Source organism: Schistocerca piceifrons, chromosome 1 (assembly GCF_021461385.2).
Source record: "Schistocerca piceifrons isolate TAMUIC-IGC-003096 chromosome 1, iqSchPice1.1, whole genome shotgun sequence".
In the NCBI taxonomy this organism is placed as follows: Eukaryota; Metazoa; Arthropoda; class Insecta; order Orthoptera; family Acrididae; genus Schistocerca; species Schistocerca piceifrons.
The window spans coordinates 175,940,754-175,958,047 of NC_060138.1; the positions used below are offsets into that span (position 1 = coordinate 175,940,754).

The 17,294-nt window shown below is 45.3% G+C and overlaps 1 protein-coding gene and 1 non-coding gene across 2 annotated transcripts; both read right to left on the bottom strand.

Annotated features, from left to right (window-relative positions):
* Nucleotides 1-357: 357 nt before the first annotated feature.
* Nucleotides 358-2,753, bottom strand: LOC124787686 (stress-induced-phosphoprotein 1-like). Its single transcript, XM_047254517.1, has one exon. The coding sequence runs from the start codon at nt 2,615-2,617 to the stop codon at nt 968-970; it is 1,650 nt and encodes a 549-aa protein (XP_047110473.1). The 5' UTR covers nt 2,618-2,753; the 3' UTR covers nt 358-967.
* An 11,712-nt stretch (nt 2,754-14,465) lies between these two features.
* Trnat-ugu lies at nt 14,466-14,537 on the bottom strand. Its single transcript has one exon. It is a non-coding gene; the product is annotated as a tRNA-Thr (tRNA).
* Nucleotides 14,538-17,294: the final 2,757 nt, after the last annotated feature.

Below are 17,294 nucleotides of genomic sequence, written 5' to 3' on the forward strand. Positions count from 1 at the left end.
TACTACCCCTGTGAGCTAAGGAGGCTGTTACAGCTTACACCTCTTTGCGATCGCTACAGCCCTCGAGAAAAATACATTTCAGAGTCCTGAAAATGCGTACAAAGATTTACTCTGCCACAACAATTCGCTACCACTGAGGTCCACAGCGATGACTGACGGGTGCTGCCGTCTTTCGTCTATCGTCATCTGTGATCTTGGCTCAGGCCCGAAAAGACACGCTATTTTGAAATTTTCGGTTCAAAGCATTACATTGGCCCATTTAAAATTGTGCTGCCCCCTGTGAGAATCGAACTCACGACCCCTGGTTTACAAGACCAGTGCTCTGGCCCTTTTTTTTTTTTTTTTTTTTTCTTATCATAAACAGTAATTTATTTAATAAATTGTCATAAATGGTGTGCCATGAGACTAAGACCATTGTTACTTGTCTCCAATACTGAACTGATGGACATAGGAAGCAATGAACTCATTCGCATTACAAAAATTTGATAAAAACTTACTACAGATAATGTAAAGGGCTTATCTCCTTCATGGAACATATGCCCCTATAAATTTTATTTTGTATTCTGAAAGAATACAGTAATTAGCACTTTCAACAGTCACATAATAATGCCAATAATTTACGGTGTCAGTAGGAATTAAAGTTCACATAACATCTCTGTTTCACTAACAAATCAAAAAACTTCTCCTAGTGTCATTAAACACTATCATTGTCTTCTGTTAGCTTGTAACAAATTATCTGTGCACTTGGCAGTAAAACAAATAGTCAAATGGCTTTCTAAACATTCATCAGTCGTCTAAATAACACATCCTGAATATAAAAATACAATGAAACATAGACAATACAAGAATTACATTATTTGCCAATAAATGCACACAATTCAGGCGAAGATGACTGAGCGCTATTGATGTTACAACACCTGTGCAGATCAAACGGATGAGTCAGAGCAAATTAGTCTCTCTCGTTACATCAACGAATAGCAATCAATCCTGATTCCAACAGCTTCTGAATCTTTGAGGCAATTTCGGGATTTTGCAAATGCTCTGCAAGAGCTTTCGGATCATTCTGCATTTGCTCTAAAATAACTCTCATGGCTGGATCTCGCATAATAGCTTGTATTTCAGGATCAGCCATTGCCCTCTTACGAACTTCTTCTGGATTTGAGTTTACTGCCATTGTACAGGTTCTGTAGCCATCAATAGCTTCAGCATTTGATGGATCTAGTTCCAATGCTTTTTGGTATGCTGAGATGGCTTTGCCAGGTTGCTGCATTCCCTGCAGAATTTTGCCTTTTCTTATCCAACCTCGAGTGAACTTTGGATCCAATTCAAGACATTTCTCACAGTCTTTTAGTCCCAAGTCAAACGCAGCAAGTTTTGTGTAACATGCGGCACGGTTGCTGTATAGTTTTGGATCATCAGGATTCCGCTTTATTGCCTCTGTGTAGTGTTTGACAGCTTCTGCATAATTGCCATTTTTGAAGAGTTCATTTTCTTTCTCCTTCTCTTCTTCAGCTTTAGCTGGATCAATGTGTGCCTTTCGCTCTAATTCTTTTATCTCTCTCTCCACATTTGAAAGCAAAGCCTTCACCTCAGGGTTCCTGAACTCCGACATGGATTTCTCAAATGCAGTTTTTGCACTGTACAGGTCCCCAAGTTTTTTGTGGGCGTTCCCAATTCTGGTAAAGGCTTTGGCAATCAATTTAAAATCAGCCCTATTTTCTCTCCCAATTTCAATAGCCTTTTCACACTGTTCAATGCATTTTTTATACTCCTTTTGTTCAAAATAGACAGCTGCTATGTTATTAAGAAAGGTCATATCAGTTGGATCCAGTTCAACTGCTTTGTTATAATGGTTCAAAGCCTCTTCAAACTTTTTCTTCTTGTACGCTTCATTTCCAAGATCTTTTTCTTTCCGTGCTTTTATTTGACTTTCAGAGAGATTTTCTTTTGTCTTCTCTTCTTTCGGTTTTGTATTCGATTGTGAGTGGTGTTTTGGTGTTTCAGGTTTAGGGGGTATTGGTTCAGTTTCCATTTCTTCATCTCCATGAGGATCAATGTTTAATCCAAGTAAAACACTTAGTGTTGTTAAAATTCGGGTATCATGTAAATGGGTCCCTAGGCTATTTGGATTATTCTGCAGTTCATTTATCAATTTCACATAATCAGGATCTTCCAAATATGCTCGAGTACGAGGATCACTTCTCAATTTAATAAATAAATCTGGCATCCTAAATGGGTTTGCCATCCCCTTCTCAGCAAACTGTTGAGCTTTTACATCTTCCAAGTCTTTCTTTAACTGGGCATTGTCAGGTTCTTTCTTCAGACCCTCTTCATATGCTTTAACAGACTCAGCTAGACGGCCCAGATATGCTAAAGCAGATCCTTTCCTGCTGTAACCCTTAGCCCAATCAGGTTTCAATTCCACAGTTCTTTCCGCATCTTCCAGTGCCTGAGAGTACTTTCCTGCTTTTGCATACGCTGCTGAACGGTTACTGTATAAAACGTGATTGTTTTTGTCCAGTGCTATTGCATCGGTATAACATTTAATCGCTTCGTCGAGCTTGCCCGCTTGTAGGGCGGCATTTCCTTTGTCCTTCAATGCATTAACCTTATCCATCTCACTTGCACAACACTCAACACTCGATTCTCACAGGTAACGAAACATCCAGAACTACGAGTCAAGCAAACAACTGCAGCTCAAAGATAATGGATTTTCAGTATTTTCGTACCATACCCGGCTTTGGAAACGCATCTCATCCACTCGCCCCTGAGCTAAGGAGGCTGCTACAGCTTACACCTCTTTGCGATCGCTACAGCCCTCGAGAAAAATACATTTCAGAGTCCTGAAAATGCGTACAAAGATTTACTCTGCCACAACAATTCGCTACCACTGAGGTCCACAGCGATGACTGACGGGTGCTGCCGTCTTTCGTCTATCGTCATCTGTGATCTTGGCTCAGGCCCGAAAAGACACGCTATTTTGAAATTTTCGGTTCAAAGCATTACATTGGCCCATTTAAAATTGTGCTGCCCCCTGTGAGAATCGAACTCACGACCCCTGGTTTACAAGACCAGTGCTCTGCCCTTTTTTTTTTTTTTTTTTTTTTTTTTTGAAGCAGACACTCTACCACTCGAACGAATATATCTATTGAAAAAAATATTAAAGAATATCCACCACACAGCCACTTCAAAAGAAGTACAGTACTGAAATTAAAATCCTAAAACATGACTATATAATGTAGACTGCTTACTGAAATAAAGGTTAAAACACGAAAACTTCAGTCCTGGTGTAGAGAAGAAACATACATAAAGGCGGCAAATTCAGAAACAGTATAAAAGAAAATGGCTCACACAGGTGACCTTAGCCAACACCCTCTCTTTCAAATGTCAGGCTAAGCATATTGGCAAAATCATCTCGGAGGCCTGGCAATCGCAAGCGCTGCCAGTAAGCAGTAAGCATGTACTGCCGAAACGCTAGGTGTCCATCCTCTTCATGACAACTGTTGACAAAATGTACGAAATGGCCAATCAACCACATGACGGTATGGAGCTTCGTCCGCGGAAAAAAGGAAGAATCGGGCCGGACGATGATGTCAATAGTATAAGCGGCTTCAGCAGACCTAGTGACAAAAGCAAGTTGTTTCCTGAGCCAACGCCAATTAGCAAGGTGCCCACAGCAGGTGAATCGATGTTCAAGGGTATCCAGGAGACCACACCGAGTACAGGTGTCCGTGTCAGAAAGACCAATACGGTGCAGTCGTACATTGGTGGGAACCAAATTATTTATTACCCTATACCACGTGGACGCCACGGCCATAGAGTGGATCGGCAGACTAACGTTCTTCCAGACGTTCCTCCAGGACACGGATGGAGACGCCAGTTCTATTGGATTGGGACTGGCCAGCCCCTCCCAGCGGGCAATCAAGCTCTTGGTCGTTGGCACCGGTCGCCGCAAGAAGACGTCACCGAGGTAACTCACCGCAATGTAAAATTCCCGAATGTGTTTCAACTTAAAATTTAGGCGTCCGACATCGACAGGTGGAGCAAGGCTCGCCGGACGCACAACAGTAAAAAGCCTGGATGTAATTGAAGTCACTTCTTGCGTAACAATTAGAGTCGTTCGGCGGACGTACAAAGCAGACGCCTTGCGAGTAATGTCAGAGAGCCCCAAGCCTCCGGAGAGACGCGGTTTCGTCATTACCTCGTAACGTAACTTGAATAGATGGCCCTTCCATATAAACCTGCTAGACAATTGGCGCAACCTTTTCGCCACCATCATGGGAAGTGGGAACAGCTGAGCAACATAATAAGCTTTACATAGGACGTAGGTGTCTAAAATTCGGACTTTTTGCAAAATGGTAGCAGAGCGCTGCTCATGGACCATCAGAGCCCCCTGTATCTTCTCGGTGACAGATTTCCAATTGAGAGCCGCCATTTTTAGAGGACACCGATCAATGATAATCCCCAAGGACGTATGGCGATCGACAAAAGTGGCCCAAGGGACGTCAGCATCGCGAAATCCTCGAATATCAAGGAACTTACATTTACCCTGATTGAGACGCGCTCCAGAGACACGACAGTATGCATCAACTGCCCCTTTCAACAACGGGATATCATCTCGTTGACGGAGGAGAACAACGACATCATCCGCATATGCCTTAACCGAGAGCTTCCCACCAGAGAGGGACATACCCTGAAGCTTGAGAGCAATAGTCCGAAGCAGCGGTTCCAGGGACAAAACGAATAAAGACATAGAGAGCGGACTACCCTGAGGCACTCCGCGGCGGATAGCAATGGGCGGCGTCAGCTGCCCATTGACAGACACCCGAGCTGTTATTCCCCTGTACAAATTGCCAAGAACACCACGTGATGAAGCGTTAAAACCTATTGTATCTAAAACACGATCTAAAAACACATGACTGACGTGATCAAAAGCCTTATAAAAATCAAGGAAGGCAAAGGCACAATGTACGTTTGTAACCGCCGCAACCGAGACAACATCCCGATATTCGGCTACTGGTGTCAGAATAGATCTATCATGAAAACAACATTGATGTGCACCAATCACACCCCGAAGCAGAGAAGACAGCCGGCTATTGAGCGCTCTAGCAGCTGTCTTATAGTCAAAATTCAGCAATGTGAGCGGACGAAGATTGGCAGCAGATAAACGACCAGAGGACTTCGGAATTAAAACAATTTTCCCTACTTTAAAATCGGCAGGCACATCCATCCCTCTGACAATCTCATTTAAAATCTGCGTAAAAATGCCACCCAAAAGAGGCCAAAAACGGAGATAAAATTCTTTAGGCAGGCCGTCTGGACCCGGCGATTTACTGGACGGAGAGCGAGCAATAAAATCGAAAACATCATCTACCTGGAACTCCCGGAGAAATTCGCCGTTCGCGTCAGGCGCGATCGTCGCAGTTAGATCCCCAAAGACATCATCCGAAAGAGACTCACCAGAATCATCGGCAGAATAGAGACTAGTGTAATACTGATGAAGAGCACGAACCATTTCCTCCTGTGCACTAAGCTGTCGCCCATCATCCACCGTAAGAGAAGAGATGAAGGAGCGACGACGACGAGTCTGATGCCGTAGCAGGTGGTACAAGGATGTCAGTTCACCTTCAACAAGAGAGTGAGGTTTCGACTTAACTCGCAGACCATCCATCTGTCGTCGTTTAAGGCTCAAGAGCTTGGCTTTAATACGACGAACATCATGGATCCGCAGTGGAGAGGTACCCGCCGCGTCATATAGTTCACGCAGGACAGAGTAGTAATATTCATACGTGTTCTTAAAATCACGCGTCCTAGCAGCACAGTAGAAAATCAAAGTCTGACGAATCTTGGGCTTGGCAAACGCAGTCCACCAAACCAGCAAGGAGGGGTATCGTGGGACAGAGCGAAGACATCGCTCCCACACGCCACTTATAACATCATCCATAGCACTGTCGGCAAGGTGGGAAACATTTAACATCCACTGGGAACGATAAAGTTTTGCAGGTTGGCGACTAAGATTTACAGTTGCAGTAAAAGCACAATGGTCAGAAAAACTAGTAGGAATAACATCGACAGAAAGAATTTTATCACATAAAAAATCAGATAAATAGAATCTGTCGAGTCTACTGCATGAGGACGCGGTAAAAAACGTATATTTCACCAGGGTTGGATATTTGTGTTCCCAAACATCACGCAGATGCATCGTACGAACTAAGTCATGTAAATCACGGCAATAATTAAAATTGGGGGACTGGTCTGCAGGGCGTAAAACACAATTAAAATCGCCTCCGAGCAGGAGACTCCGAGGACTCTGGCGCAAAAGATAAATAAGCTCTTCTTTATAAAAGCGCGATCGAGCCACAGTGTGACCCGAACCAGAGGGGGCATACAAAACAACGAGGCGGAGATCAAAAAGACGACAACCAATCCCACGGCCAGAGTCAAGGAATTCAATGTCAGTAATAGGAATGCCCTCTCGAAAGAAAAGAGCAGTTCCTGTTGAATATTCCGGCGCGACATTAAAAACAGTTTGAAATCCAGGTAGAGAGAGATCAGAAAACAACACTTCCTGCAAAAACACTACGTCCGCACAGGCGTCGTAAATAAACTGCCGCAAAGAGGCAATGCGAACGTCGGACTCAATACGGTTAACATTTAAGGTAAGAAAGGTGTATGCTTGAACCATAGAGAGAAAAGCGAGAAAACAAATCACCTACACCGACGCACCAGCGTCACAGTCCATAGCAGGGGTGACGGAGGCATCCGAGGGAGGGGGACTGCTACCCCGTTCCGCGGATCCCTTACGTTTCGGTTTTTTACGAACAGCATTAACGTTCGGCTGAACGCGTAACTTGCGTCGGCTGACGGGCAAGGAAACTTCAGCCGCCGGTGACGTAGGAGGGTCAAGTTCTGTATCCGACACCACCCGCGCCGGTCCACATGCGGGATCCGGGGTCGCGGGGGAAACATCCGACAAAACGGAATGGTCAACACCTGCACTAGCTTCCGGCAAACATGGACTGCACGGAGGCGAAACGTGAGCAGGAAGGTCCGAGGCCGCAGAGTTGGAAGGAAGCGGAGCAGCTCCGCTGGCAGAGGTATGGGGCAGCGAAGCAGGAAGTTGTCGCGGCTCCACTTGTTGTGACATCGAAGTCGGTTCGGAAGACGGCGCCAACAGGCCCGACCGACGACCCGACTCGAGAGAAGCTGCGTCGGAGGCCGGAGGGGCGCCAGCAGCCGCCACCGGAACCGCTACCTCAGGAGGGCAGGGAGCAGCTACAGTACACAGTGGCTCGGAGGATGCCGGTCGCTCGGACTGGGGCATCTCAGGGAGATCCTCATCCGTACTATTTCCATCGTGTGGGCGACGCCTCTTATTATTCAAAAGTGGCACACCCACCTGAGGGACAGACGGAACAACATCAGATTTAGCACGCAAAGGAGGAAATTCTGTATCAGGGGTGCGCAAAACCTGTGGCGGGGCGCTACTACCACTGGACTGTGCTACACCAAGAGCAGAACCACCTGCAACGAGGTCAGCGACCGTTAACTTGCGACGCTGTTCGAGAGAATTTTTTAAAACAAAAACTCTCCGCGGACAGTCGGTACGCACGTGACCACTTTCATTGCACAAAAAACAGGTGCCAACCTGACCACTATATGTTACATGGACACGATATCCACCGATCTGCAGGTGAGATGGAATATTCTGCTTAACGTGCATTTCGACTGAACGAATACCACTGTAACATTGCAGGCGATGTTGGCTTGACCAGCGTTCAAGGCGAATGCTCTTTACATCACCATACTTCTGTAGACCCTCCTTAAGATAGACATTATCCACCTCCGGTGGAAGGTTGTAAACACGAACATTGGTATACGTGATGGAAGCATTGGAAAGCAGCACGGTACTTACAGAATCATCCCGATGCCGAAAGAGAACTTGATGACCATATTTAGAAAGAATTTTATCAACCTGAAGTGGGTCCATAAACTTAACAAAGAAAACATACAGTTCGGTATCAAAATAAGCAGTGTGCACCTGATCCGAATGAACACCAAAGGTATCTACCAACCAATCATGAATCTCAAGAGAACTAGGTTGCACATGGCGGGTTGACTTGTCAAAAGCAAAACTAACTGTAGCCTGACGAGGAATAACCTGGGACGACATTTTCAAAATATGCGGTCGAAACCGCTACACAAAAAACACTGAAATAAGGACAGAAAGTAACACAAGGTACGAAACAACGACGGAGAAATACTCTCAGAAGTTGCAACACAACACGTAACAAAAACGATAGTCCACTATACGTAACGCTACGGCGGAGCGGAAGACTAGGCACGTCCACACTGCACGGCGTCTAAAGCGGAACTAAAATTGTGCTGTCCCCTGTGAGAATCGAACTCACGACCCCTGGTTTACAAGACCAGTGCTCTGCCCCTTTTTTTTTTTTTTTCTTTTTTTTTTTTTTTTTTTTGTCTTTTGTGACCTATATAGCACATTAAACGAGTAATGCCTGTAAGAGCAAGCAATTTTACGATAATTCGAAGAAATATCATTATCCTACGAAGGCTAAGACTCCCATGATTATCAACTAGCTATTACAAGCTGAGCAAATGAATTTCCTTTAAAATAGGTTTAAAACATAGGGAGGTTCTGACCGAGTGGGCATGCTCTGGAGCCTCTTTGCTCCTGTGATTAGAAAAACAGTCCTCTGGGCCGGATTTGAACCAGCGACCTATGGATAACTGTGAATCCTTCACTACAGTCCACCGCTCTACCAACTTTTTTTGTTTTTTTTGTTTTTTTTTTTAATTAATTTTTTCACCATCATCACCGCTTTTTTTTTTTTGTTTTTTTTAAATGCACTGTAATGACCCAGTGCAGCTCGGGGGAGGCGCGTTGGGCAGGGGTCGAAACCCGAGGCCTGGCCATGACGTCTCCCCCTCCCTGCACTGAAGCACAGTGGCACCAATACGTAGTAATTTTCCTTGGTTCAGAGTCTTATGATACTTATATGTGGACACGGGGCTTGTGATGCAGTGTCGATCCAAACAGGTAAAAGCTTGGCAGGAAAGCAAAATAAGTAAGAGCTAGCGAGAATGTCTTCCCTATCATGAAGTGAGATCAGTATGCCCCTATACCGGTGCCATTAATGTAACTGGCGCAGGAGCGATCAATAGAAGTGGAAACTTAACCAATCCCCTGCTTTTCGAAGACAATACTAAGCATATTCGCAAAGTCCCTCTTAAGATGTGGGAGAGATTGTTGCGTCCAGTACTCATGAAGCATGTAACCAATAAACGAAATAAAATCGGAAATACCATCACCATCAACCACTGCAAAAATGTAACGGCCAAGAAGCCACATAATGGTATTGTTCTTTGTCCCGGGAGAAAAAACCGTGTCCGGCCAGCAGAGAATATCAGTTGTAAATGCCGATTCCGAGCTCCTGGTGAGTAACGCCAATTGTCGGCGCAGCCAGTACCACATGCGAAGACGGTCAGCGCAGGTAAATCGGTGTTGGAGTGTATCAACACAACCACACGTTTGACAAAGCGGAGAGACACTTAAACCTATACGATAAAGTCGTTCGTTCGTAGGAATCAGCTGGTGAACTACCTTATACCATAGGGAGGCAACAGGTGCTGAATGAACGGGTAAGCTAATATTCGTCCATATGTGACGCCAATTAAAACGGGGATATTGCAAAACAATCGGGATGGAAGAAGAAGACCTGTGCCATTTGTCAAGCAGTGTTCGCATAGTAAAAACAGGACGACGTTGGAGGTGGAGATCCAGATAACTAATCTCAATGTAGAAGTCCCGAACATGCCGTAGCTTCGCATTTAGAGGCCCTACGTTAATAGGCGGTGACAAGCTCGCAGGACGAACGACATGGAATAATCGCGAAGTAACAGTCGGGGACTCAGAAAATAAAAGATGGAGGGTGCGCTTAACATAAAGGGCCGCAGCCTTGACACGGACATCGGTGAACGACAAGCCGCCCGCAAGACGCGGCTTCGTAAGAACATCACAACGTAATTTAAAAATGTGCCCCCGCCAAATATATCTGTTGATAAGCTGGATCATTTTTGCACCCTGCATTCTTGGAAGCGGAAACAACTGAGCAACGTAAAATACTTTACATAAAACATAAGTGTCTAATACACGCTTTTTTTGCAGTAGCGGTATCGAACGCCATGAGTGTTCGAATAAAACACCTTGAAGCTTGGAAATGGCCACTTGCCAATTTTTTGCAGCCATACGAAGAGGACACCGTTCAAGATAGATGCCTAAATGTGTATGGTGTTCAACAGCCGTAACCCACGGAACAACCACATTTTCAAAGCCCCGCAAATTCAGAAGTTTGCTTTTACGGGGGTTGAGACGAGAGCCGGAGGCCGCAGAAAATTTATCTAGTTCCATTTTCAACTGCGGCACTTCTGCGGCGGAACGAAGCAAAACAACCAAATCATCAGCATAAGCTGTTGCTGTCAGGGTAACCCCAGAAATCGTAAGACCACGAAGTGTCGAGTTGAGACGAGAGAGGAGTGGTTGAAGGGAGAGAACATAAAGGGTCATGGATAAAGGGCTACCTTGCGGGACGCCACGTTTAATATCAATGACCTTCGTTAGCTGGCCATTAATGTCAATCTTAGCAGAAATACCAGTCGTCATATTCTTAAGTACCAGCAGGGCCTTTTCATTAAAACCGAGTCGGCGCAGCAGAAGCTCTAAAAACGAATGGGACACACGATCAAAAGCCTTACTAAAATCAACAAATAAAAGCGCACAGGAAATATTGGTGACAGCGACAATCGACACGACATCACGATACCCCGCCAGAGGAGTCAATATGGAGCGCCCTGGAAAGCAGCTTTGACAAGGAGGTATCACAGGTGTAAGCAAGAGGGATAGACGTGCATTAACAGCCCTAGCAGCCGTCTTATAATCAAAATTTAAAAGGGTTAAAGGACGAAAGTCACTAGCTATCTTCAAACCAGCAGATTTTGGTATCAGGACAACCGTACCTCTCTTGAAATCGGCTGGAATTGTGCCACCATTCAAGATTTCATTTACAATATCCGTAAAAACAGGCCCTATAATAGTCCAAAAGCGAACAAAAAATTCCTTAGGAAGGCCATCCGGACCAGGAGATTTGTGAGATGGTGAACAAGCAATGAAAGCTGAAATTTCGTCTGCAGTAAAAGGAGCTAAAAATTCCACATTATGGTCCTCTGTTAAAACTGATGGGATAGCAGTTAAAATCTCGTCAACATCAAGCGGATCAGAATCAGCCACAGCATATAAGGTCTCATAGTAGCAGGTAAGTTCATGGGTTATTTGATTCTGTAAGGTAAGCCGGCAACCATCAGCTGCCATAAGGCCGTCAATCAATACACGTCGACGGTTCTTGTGGTGACGAAACAGGTGGTACATGGAAGTCATTTCATGTGCTAAGGTGGACGGCGTTTTAGATTTAATCTTCAATCCTTCCATCTGAAGCCGTTTAATACTAAGGAGCTTGGCTTTAATTTTCCGAATCTCAGAAAGGTGGGCACCTGTCATCCGAGAAGTATCATAAAGTTCGCGAAGCACCGAATAATAATACTCAAAAGTCAGTTTCAGATCTCGCGCTCTATTATAACTGTAGGACATTAAAGTGCGACGTAGTTTTGGCTTCGCACAGTGGATCCACCAGTGAAGCTTAGACGGATAGTATCGCAGAGAACGTAAACACATGTCCCACGCCGTCTGTATTAGAGGTTCGATGTCAGGGTCATCGAGCAAGGAGACATTTAATTTCCACAGCGGCCGATAAAGTTTAAGAGGCTGACGCTCCAAATTAATTATAACCGCAAGGGCACAATGATCCGTAAAACTGGCTGGAATAACATCTACATTTAAAACAGAAACACTAAGGGGATCAGAAATATACAATCGGTCCAGTCGACTACTTGACGTGGCAGTAAAAAATGTAAATTTAACTAAAGTGGGGTGTTTAACCTCCCACGCATCGCGTAGTCGTAGTTGACGTACAAGAGAATGTAGCTCGAAACAATAATTAAAATGAGGCGATTGGTCCTTAGCTTGTAGTACACAATTAAAATCACCCCCCAATATCAAAGTCGCAGGATTTTTGCGTAAAAGATAAATCAGATCCTCTTTATAAAAACGAGACCTTTCCTGCCGTTTGCTGGAACCAGAGGGGGCGTAAATATTAACCAAGGTTGTGTCAAATAACCGACAACCAATACCCCTTCCCGAGTCTAAGAGCTCAATTTCGGTAACGGGGATACCGTCACGAATTAGTAAGGCAGTACCTGTGGAAAACTCAGGCGCAAAATTTATAATAGTGCGAAAGCCAGGAACAAACAGGTGTGCAACGGAGACTTCCTGCAGGAAAACAACATCAGCTGCAGAGTCATAAATGAACTGCTGCAGAGACGCTAACTTCAGAGCAGATTGAATGCTATTTATATTTAAGGTAATAAACGTGTACGCCTGCAACATCAACAAAACAAAAGGGAAAATGAACCCTAATTACACCACATTAGAAGCAACGACATCCAGATCATCAACATCAGACATGGCAGAGGGTGATTGCCCGGAATCAACGGAATCAGAGTCATCCTTTGCATGCTTGTGTTTTTTCCGCACCGCGTGAAGATTGGGGGGCACTTTCACCCGACGGCGTATCTGATGCACACCAGATTCAAGAGCAGGTGGAGTGGGGGGTTCGAGATCAGGCACGTCAACCAAGGCATCCGAAGGATTAGCAGGGCGAGAGGAATCAGAAGAAGGAGCAAGCAAGGGGAAAACTGCATCAGGAACATCGGCACCGGCATCAGAAGGTGTAGGTATTGGAAGTGTAGGAGGTGGAGAGATAGGGTTGGAATCCGCTGAAGCGGAGCGCGCGGTTCTAGAAGCGATTTTCCGACAAACAGCTGTCTGCACCGAAGTGTCGTCAACATGTTGTGATGCCTGTGTCGGGGGGGATGTCAACACCACCTCGACCGAATGTTGGGGCTCTTGCGCCGACGGCGTGGCAGCAAGTTTGACGTCATCAGGCAAAGCAGGAGACACAGTGGGAACAGAATCCAAAACAAGCATGGGAGATTCCGGAAGTCTCTCGTCAGATCCGCAAACCGGCTGCGAAACAGCAGCTTCGTCATCAGTGCTACCGGTATCACTAGCACGACGGCGTTTGTTATTGGAAACAGACGGGATCGGTGTAGAAGCAGCCGATACATCTGGGCGAGTGGGTAACGGGGGAAAACCTGCATCAGAGGAAGGTGTCACCCGTTGTGAAGAATCTACTGCAGGAGGCTGACACGAGACAGTGGAGGAAGCTGCTGGCACAAGATCGGCAACCGTTAATTTGCGGCGTTGTGCTAGCCCATTTTTAAGCACAAACACCCGCTTAGGGCAATTAGCACGAACATGACCAGTTTCATTACATAGAAAACACGTACCAACTTGCCCCTCATAAGTAAGATGAACACGATAACCACATACAACCAGATGGGACGGTATGTTCGACTTAATATGCATTTCAACCGATCTGACACCATTATAACATTGCAGCTTATGTTGTGCAGACCAACGTTCATTTCGAATTGACCGAACGGTACCATAACCAAGCAAAGCTTCCTTGAGGTAACTGTTTTCAACTTCAGGGGGTAAATTATAAACCCGAACTGTGGTATACGTAATTTCAGCATTTGAAACAGTAACACTGCTAACAGAACCATCTCTATGACGGAACGACACTTGCTCACCATGTTTAAGTAAAATCTTATCTAGCAAAACCGGGTTCAACAATTTCACAAAAAAGCAGTAAAGTTCTGTGTCAAAATACGCCGTATGTACCTGGTCCGATGTAATGCCAATCGTATCCACAATCCATTCGTGAATTTCCAACGAAGTTGGTTGAACATTCCTGGTGGCCTTGTTAAACTGAAAACTGAGAGTACACTTCCGCGGAAACAACCGGGAAGCCATAACACTTAATTAATGCGGCAAAAGCCGCTAGGCAACACAAGACACAACACAAACACTAAGTCGACGAAACAACGAAGAAAAGAAGACAAAGAAACGTCACACACAGAAGGTAAATAGTCACAACCCGAGGGAAACGGCGGATCGAATACACAGCACGTCCGATCGCTGTCGCGTCGCAAGCGGAACTTAACCCCTGAGCTAAGGAGGCTGCTACAGCTTACACCTCTTTGCGATCGCTACAGCCCTCGAGAAAAATACATTTCAGAGTCCTGAAAATGCGTACAAAGATTTACTCTGCCACAACAATTCGCTACCACTGAGGTCCACAGCGATGACTGACGGGTGCTGCCGTCTTTCGTCTATCGTCATCTGTGATCTTGGCTCAGGCCCGAAAAGACACGCTATTTTGAAATTTTCGGTTCAAAGCATTACATTGGCCCATTTAAAATTGTGCTGCCCCCTGTGAGAATCGAACTCACGACCCCTGGTTTACAAGACCAGTGCTCTGCCCATGAGCTAAGGAGGCTGCTACAGCTTACACCTCTTTGCGATCGCTACAGCCCTCGAGAAAAATACATTTCAGAGTCCTGAAAATGCGTACAAAGATTTACTCTGCCACAACAATTCGCTACCACTGAGGTCCACAGCGATGACTGACGGGTGCTGCCGTCTTTCGTCTATCGTCATCTGTGATCTTGGCTCAGGCCCGAAAAGACACGCTATTTTCAAATTTTCGGTTCAAAGCATTACATTGGCCCATTTAAAATTGTGCTGCCCCCTGTGAGAATCGAACTCACGACCCCTGGTTTACAAGACCAGTGCTCTGCCCCTTTTTTTTTTTTTTTTTTTTTTTTTTTTTTAATTTTTTTTTTTTTAAGGTGGGACTCGAACCCACAATCCCCGGTTTAGGAGACCGATGCCTTATCCATTTTTTTTTTTTTTTTTTTTTTTTAAACTTCCGTTCCGGTACCGGGAATCGAACCCGGGCCTCCTGGGTGAAAGCCAGGTATCCTAGCCACTTTTTTTTTTTTTTTTTTTTTACTTTCGGGATGTGAACCCGGGACCTCCTGCACCCAAAGCAGGAATCATACCCCTTTTTTTTTTTTTGTCTTTGTGTTAAACCATTTTAATGACCCAGTGCAGCTCGGTGGAGGCGCGTTGGGCAGGGGTCGAATCCCGAGGCCTGGCCATGACGTCTCCTCCTCCCTGCACTGAAGCACAGTGGCACCAGTACGTAGTAATTGTCTTTGGTTCGGAGTCGCATGATACTGATATGTGGACACGGGGCTTATTTATGCGTTGTCTAACTAAACAGGTGAAAGCTTGGCAGGAAGGCAAAGTAACTAAGAGCTAGCGTGAATGTCTCCCCTATCATGAAGTGAGATCAGTATCCCCCTATACCGGCGCCATTAATGCAACTGGCGCAGGAGCGAGCAATAGAAGTGGAAACTTAACCAATCCCCTGCTTTTCGAAAACAATACTGAGCATATTCGCAAAGTCCCTCTTAAGATGTGGGAAAGATTGTTGCGTCCAGTACTCATGAAGCATGTAACCAGTAAACGAAATAAAATCGGAAATACCATCACCATCAACCACTGCAAAAATGTAACGGCCAAGAAGCCACATAATGGTGTTGTTCTTTGTCCGGGGATAAAAAACCGTGTCCGGCCAGCAGAGAATATCAGTTGTAAAAGCTGATTCCGAGCTTCTGGTGAGTAACGCCAATTGTCGGCGCAGCCAGTACCACATGCGAAGACGGTCAGCGCAGGTAAATCGGTGTGGGAGTGTATCAATACAACCACACGTTTGACAAAGCGGAGTGACACTTAAACCTATACGATGAAGTCGTTCGTTCGTAGGAATCAGCTGATTAACTACCTTATACCATAGGGAGGCAACAGCTGCGGAATGAACGGGTAAGCTAATATTCGTCCATATGTGACGCCAATTAAAACGGGGGTATTGTAAAACAATCGGGATGGAAGAAGAAGACCTGTGCCATTTGTCAAGCAGTGTTCGCGTAGTAAAAACAGGACTACGTTGTAAGTGGAGATCCAGATAACTAATCTCAATGTAGAAGTCCCGAACATGCCGTAGCTTCGCATTTAGAGGCCCTACGTTAATAGGCGGTGACAAGCTCGCAGGACGAACGACATGGAATAATCGCGAAGTAACAGTCGGGGACTCAGAAAATAAAAGATGGAGGGTGCGCTTAACATAAAGGGCAGCAGCCTTGACACGGACATCGGTGAACGACAAGCCGCCCTCAAGTCGCGGCTTCGTAAGAACATCACAACGTAATTTAAAAATGTGCCCCCGCCAAATATATCTGTTAATAAGCTGGACCATTTTTGCACCCTGCATTCTGGGAAGCGGAAACAACTGAGCAACGTAATATACTTTAAATAAAACATAAGTGTCTAATACATGCTTTTTTTGCAGTATCGGTATCGAACGCCATGAGTGTTCGAATAAAACACCTTGAAGCTTGGAAATGGCCACTTGCCAATTTTTCGCAGCCATACGAAGAGGACACCGTTCAAGATAGATACCTAAATGTGTATGATGTTCAACAGCTGTAACCCACGGAACAACCACATGTTCAAAGCCCCGCAAATTCAGGAGTTTGCTTTTACGGGGGTTGATACGAGAACCTGAGGCCGCAGAAAATTTATCCAGTTCCATTTTCAACGGCGGCACTTCTGCGGAGGAACGAAGTAAAACAACCAAATCATCAGCATAAGCTGTTGCTGTCTGGGTAACCCCAGAGATCGTAAGACCACGAAGTGTCGAGTTGAGACGTGTGAGGAGTGGTTGAAGGGAGAGAGCATAAAGGGTCATGGATAAAGGGCTACCTTGCGGGACGCCACGTTTAATATCAATGACCTTCGTCAGCTGTCCATTAATGTCAATCTTAGCAGAAATGCCAGTCGTCATATTCTTAAGAACCAGCAGCGCCTTTTCATTAAAACCGAGTCGGCGCAGCAGAAGCTCTAAAAACGAATGGGACACACGATCAAAAGCCTTACTAAAATCAACAAATAAAAGCGCACAGGAAATATTGGTGACAGCGACAATCGACACAATATCACGATACCCCGCCAGAGGCGTCAAGATGGAGCGCCCCGGAAAGCAGCTTTGACAAGGAGTTATCACAGGTGTAAGCAAGAGGGATAGACGTGCATTAACAGCCCTAGCAGCCGTCTTATAATCAAAATTTAAAAGGGTTAAAGGACGAAAGTCACTAGCTGTCTTCAAACCAGCAGATTTCGGTATCAGGAC